The 6,218-nt window shown below is 33.7% G+C and overlaps 1 protein-coding gene across 2 annotated transcripts in view; it reads left to right on the top strand.

Moving 5' to 3' along the window:
• LOC106465675 (ribosomal protein S6 kinase delta-1-like) overlaps positions 1–6,218 on the top strand; it is a 39,831-nt gene that overhangs the window by 30,301 nt on the left and 3,312 nt on the right. For both annotated transcript variants that reach the window (XM_022393604.1, XM_022393603.1), the window contains 4 exons: positions 484–734; positions 926–963; positions 2,045–2,134; positions 5,492–5,574. In XM_022393604.1, the coding sequence (XP_022249312.1) occupies positions 484–734; positions 926–963; positions 2,045–2,134; positions 5,492–5,574 (462 nt within the window). The remainder of the gene's footprint in view (positions 1–483; positions 735–925; positions 964–2,044; positions 2,135–5,491; positions 5,575–6,218) is intronic.

The raw sequence follows: 6,218 nt of genomic DNA, 5'->3' as shown, positions 1-6,218 counted from the left end.
ATAATGCACAGAACACCATAAGCAGAGTTATTCATATGTATAGCTTGTAAGCAGGAAGGATAATGCACAGAACACCGTAAGCAGAGTTATTCATATGAAAAGCTTGTAAGCAGGAAGGATAATGCACAGAACACCGTAAGCAGAGTTATTCATATGTATAGCTTGTAAGCAGGAAGGATAATGCATAGAACACCGTAAGCAGAGTTATTCATATGTATAGCTTGTAAGCAGAAAGGATAATGCATAGAACACCGTAAGCAGAGTTATTCATATGTATAGCTTGTAAGCAGGAAGGATAATGCACAGAACACTGCCAGCTTGTTATAAATTGGGTCAATATTTATTCAAGCAGACATGTCCTTTAAACAAATATATTAAAATGAATTTATACTTTTAAAAGAAAGTTGTAAGCATATCACAAAAGGAAGTCTTGTTGCTGTATGAACTTACTATTATAAACTACAGTTGTTTTTTTGTGTGCAGTCCCATCATTCGCCAGCCTCTGACCATCATTTACGCCGAGGGCGACCCAGAAGGTCCTCTTCGACTGGCAGTCTGGAGCTCACTCTCTCCCAGCGTGTGAGACATTTTTCAGATGTTTTTCAAGAACTAGATGCAGCAGTGACTCAAGCAGCATTAGATCCCCCTCATCTTCCTGAATCCTGTGTTCGACAGTGGATAGCCGAACTTGTGTCTGTTGTGGCGGAATTGCATAAGTTAGGGATGGTCTGTCAGTAAGTTTAACCTTTATGTTGTCAAAGATTTGGTTAACAAACAATAAAAAGGTAACAAATTGTTGAGATTATTCCTGGTTTGTTTCATAAACTTTGCCGTTAATTCTTTCAAGTGCATGAGGATTTAACAATTAATCAACTTAATTATGTAAAACTGTGGTATTATAATGTTTTTACTTGTTTGTTTCCAGGGACCTTCACCCAGACAATATATTACTTGGAGAACGAGGTAATGTGTGCTATTTAATGCAAAGCAACTACTTATAATTCTTTTAAATATGGAGATAATGTAGGGATCAAAGTAACTAGATTCAATATAATTCACAGATACCTCTGGAGTTAGTTGGTTGTCCAAGAATTAGTTGTTGGTATGTGACCATGTTAGCTCCTGTACTGTTAACTGAAGGTCCTATTTTCGATATTAGTTTGGGATCAAGTGTTAGAACACCAATCTTCTTAGCTTAAATCCTGGGTTCAAGTACTGATTTTAGACAACATTATTCAAGTGTTAAATACCAATCCTAGATTAAATGTTAGAATACCAGTTCTATCACTTGGAGATTCTTGGGTCAAGTACATGTATGGGATCAAGTAGCTAATGTGTTAGAATACCAGTTCTATCACTTGGACATTCTTGGGTCAAGTGCGTATTTGGGATCAAGTAGCTAATGTGTTAGAATATTTGTCTTCTTAACATAAGGTTCTTGGGTCAAGTACGTATTTGGGATCAAGTAGCTAATGTGTTAGAATACCAGTTCTATCACTTGGAGATTCTTGGGTCAAGTATGTATTTGGGATCAAGTAGCTAATGTGTTAGAATATTTGTCTTCTTAACATAAGGTACTTGATTCAAGTACACGTATGGGATCAAGTAGCTAATGTGTTAGAATATTTGTCTTCTTAACATAAGGTTCTTGGTTCAAGTACATGTATGGGATCAAGTAGCTAAGGTGTTAGAATATTTGTCTTCTTAACATAAGGTCCTTGGTTCAAGTACATGTATGGGATCAAGTAGCTAATGTTTTAGAATATTTGTCTTCTTAACATAAGATCCTTGGTTCAAGTACATGTATGGGATCAAGTAGCTAATGTGTTAGAATACTGTTAATTAGAAATACTAGGTAAAATTTTGGATCAGGTGGTAAGGTCACTTGTTAACTGTTTTGTTAAAGTTGTTTCTTGAAATTGAGTAAAAAATTGCTTAAGGTCATTACAGAACTTTTTTGACTAATTCTCAACACCTTCAGTTTTATTGTTTGTTTATTACTCATTAAGTTAATACTTATTTTTATTATATTTAAAACTCGTAGGCCATATCTTGTTAACTTACCAGTGCCAGTGGAATCGAGTGGACAAACCTGTAAATAAACATGCTTGTGATAAACTGTATGCTGCACCAGGTGTGTGTTTTATGAATCATATTCTTGGAACATTTAAATAAATAAAACTGTTTAGAAGAGATAAGAATGACACAATAGTTTGGTAACCTTAGTTATAACATGCTTGTGATAAACTGTATGCTGCACCAGGTGTGTGTTTTATGAATCATATTCTTGGAACATTTAAATAAATAAAACTGTTTAGAAGAGATAGGAATAACACAATAGTTTGATAACCTTAGTTTTCTTACACATTTTAATGATTTAGTTGGTCATTGTGGCATGATGTTTGTACTTAATTTTAAAAATAATGGGACCACTTTCATAATGGAAACCATCGTTTTTGTTATGAATTTAATACTGAAATGAGTAGTTTCCAATCTTCCATAAACAGTCACATGTTTTAACCATAGATATTTGTCACTGGTCATAGAAATGTGTCTCAAACAATTATGTAAACAGGCTCAAAACTATAGAATATACTGTACCCTATGAACCAGAACCATACATCCACGTAATGCTGTTAATACAGCCACAAAAACCTGGCCCATTTTTATGTAAACTTGTGAACTTATAGAACCATGTAAACCCAAATCATAAATCAACATAAAGCTGTTTAATAAAGCCACAGAAACCTGACCTGTTTTATGTAAACTTATAGAACCTTGTAAATCTGAATCATACATCTATGTAAAGGTATTTCATGCAACTACAGAAACCTGACCTGTTTTATATAAACTTGTTAACTTATAGAACCTTGTAAACGTGAATCATACATCTATGTAAAGCTGTTTAATACAGCCACAGAAACCTGACCTGTTTTATGTGAACTTATAGAACCTTGTAAACCTGAATCATACATCTATGTAAATCTGTTTCATACAGCCACATACACCTGACATGTTTTATGTAAACTTGTGAACTTATAGAACCTTGTAAACCTGAATCATACATCTATATAAATCAGATATAAATGGCATAGGTTTAGCCATTTTACATTCATTGTTAATAACTAATGAGGATATGGTTGGAAGAGCTAGTAAACATTTAGGGTGATCATTGTATAATTAGTGTTGATGTTTTGCTACATGTTGAGATGAAGTAACATTAAATTTTAGTTCCTAAATTTTATAAAGCAAACTCTGAGGCAAGATTTATCATTAGGGAATTGTGATAATTGTTTAAAAGGTGATGTGGAACAAATTTGAGAAAATTTTTAAAATTGAGTTGCTTTTAATTCAAGATAGACAAGTTCTCGAACAAAGAAAAACTGAGAAAGTAAACATAATTTGCTTACTAAAGGTGAAAGTGAGGAATAAGTAGTTTGAGAGGTTTAAATTGACAGATAGTTTGGAATATATTCGGATCTATAGGAAGGCTAGCGTTGTTGTTAAAAAGAAAGTAGGAAATCCAAAAAGGCTTATGAGAAACTGGTGATTGATAATGTTGAAACTGTTTTAACAGCAAGGATATTTAAGTACGTTAAATGTAAGCAAAATTTCAAAATGTGGATGAGACCCTTAACATCTGTCCTACTGTTTATAGCTTCCTTTAAGCAGCCATGCTTATTTTCACATATTTTTGGTATTTTTTACTCAAATATTATATACTGCCTCATGGGTCAGTGCTTGGGCTGATGACATTAAATTCTCGGGTATTTTTAGCTGCATCGAGGGTATTGAAGCATTACAGAATGACTTAGATCATTTAGTAAGTTGGACAAATATTGGACAAAGGAATTTAATTAAAGTAAATCAAAAGTAATAAATTTGGATTGTCATAATATGGATCACACATTTAATGTAGGGAACTGAAGAAAAGGATCTTGGCATTGAAGTAGTATTCTAACGGGGGGTAGTAAAGTAAACAGAGTTTTAAAGTGTATTTATAGACATAGATTACTGGCCAAATTGGTGATTACCTCTATACAAATCACTAGTTAGTCCTCAATATTGTATACAGTTTTAGTTTTCTTATGTAAGAAAATATATTTTATTGGAAAGATGCAGAGCGTTACTAGGTAACTCCAGGGACGGAAGGGTTATCTTACAAGGATAGATTTGAGTTACTAAGGTAACTCCAGGGACAGAAGGGTTATCTTACAAGGATAAATTTGAGTTACTAAGGTAACTCCAGGGATGGAAGGGTTATCTTACCAGGATAGATTTGAGTTACTAAGGTAACTCCAGGGACAGAGGGGTTATCTTACAAGGATAAATTTGAGTTACTAAGGTAACTCCAGGGACGGAAGGGTTATCTTACAAGGATAGATTTGAGTTACTAAGGTAACTCCAGGGATGGAAGGGTTATCTTACAAGGATAGATTTGAGTTACTAAGGTAACTCCAGGGATGGAAGGGTTATCTTACAAGGATAAATTTGAGTTACTAAGGTAACTCCAGGGACAGAAGGGTTATCTTACAAGAATAGATTTGAGTTACTAAGGTAACTCCAGGGATGGAAGGGTTATCTCACAAGGATAGATTAATATATTTTAACTTATTTTCTATTTAGAAAATAAAGTTAAGAGGTGATCGTTTTGAAGTTTACAAGATTTTCAGAGGATTGATAACAGATTTCTTTGTGCTGTATTCTGAGATAACGGGGCAAAAGGTTGCAAATTCAAGATATGGAAAAGACTGATTAGGCTCTAGTTAAGACAGTAAGAGGGTGATCGACTTATGGAATGACTTGCTGTCGGCAGCAGTGGAGGGTAGCATGTCACAGAAATTTTAATAGGAGAATTGATTATTTAAAAATAAATGTTGGATTTAAATTGTTATTTTTCTTAGGTGGGTCACAGACGGTCCGTTGTTGACTGCATTTTATGGTAAATTTGACTTTTACAACTGTGCAATTTTTTCTCAAAACTATAAAAGATTTTGTCTTAAATAATAATGTAAACTTAGTATAACCATGTAAACCTACCTTATACAACTGTGTAAACCTCTTTCATCTAGCCATAGAAAACTGTTTTATGTAATCTTATGTTAAATAACCATGTAAAACTGTTTCATACGGCCATAGTAACCTATATCATGTAAACATAGTTCATCTAGCCATAAAAACCTGCCTCATGTAAACTTGTGTCATATAACTATGCAGATGTGTCTCATATAACCATAAGAAGCCTGTCTCATGTAATCATAGAAACATATTCATGTATGTATAAAAGAATAAAAAGTTCCAGTAATATGATATTAAGCTGAATGTATTTATTCTACAAGAGTATACATGTTTTACGTTTTGTTTTTTGTTCATACTGAGTGCTTAGAAAAACATGTTGTGATTTTTATCTGTAAAAATATGAAACTATGTATATGAAATTCTTACTAAAGTCTGAATTTAACTTTCATAACCATGTTAACACTTCTTTTAGAGGTGGGAAGTATCTTTGAGGTTACCTCAGCTTGTGATTGGTGGAGTGTGGGGGCCTTATTGTTTGAAATGCTTACTGGTCGGGTAAGAAAATTATTCAGAGTAATATTATTTGATTCTTAATACTTAGATATGAGCTTAATCATATTCTGATTGTTCTTAACATCTAAATGTATTATGGTTCTTAGCATGCGAGTGTATTATGGTTCTTAGCATGCGAGTGTATTATGGTTCTTAGCATGTGAGTGTATTATGGTTCTTAGCATGTGAGTGTATTATGCTTCTTAGCATGTGAGTGTATTATGCTTCTTAGCATGTGAATGTATTATGGTTCTTAGCATGCGAGTGTATTACGGTTCTTAACATGCGAGTGTATTATGCTTCTTAACATGCGAGTGTATTATGCTTCTTAGCATGCGAGTGTATTACGGTTCTTAACATGCGAGTGTATTACGCTTCTTAACATGCGAGTGTATTATGCTTCTTAGCATGCGAGTGTATTATGGTTCTTAGCATGCGAGTGTATTATGGTTCTTAGCATGCGAGTGTATTATGCTTCTTAGCATGCGAGTGTATTATGCTTCTTAGCATGTGAGTGTATTACGGTTCTTAGCATGTGAGTGTATTACGGTTCTTAGCATGTGAGTGTATTATGGTTCTTAGCATGTGAGTGTATTATGGTTCTTAGCATGCGAGTGTATTATGGTTCTTAGCATGCGAGTGTATTA

The sequence above is a fragment of the Limulus polyphemus genome, unplaced genomic scaffold (assembly GCF_000517525.1).
Source record: "Limulus polyphemus unplaced genomic scaffold, Limulus_polyphemus-2.1.2 Scaffold2018, whole genome shotgun sequence".
Classification (NCBI taxonomy): domain Eukaryota; kingdom Metazoa; phylum Arthropoda; class Merostomata; order Xiphosura; family Limulidae; genus Limulus; species Limulus polyphemus.
This window is presented reverse-complemented; position numbering and strand designations above follow the sequence as displayed.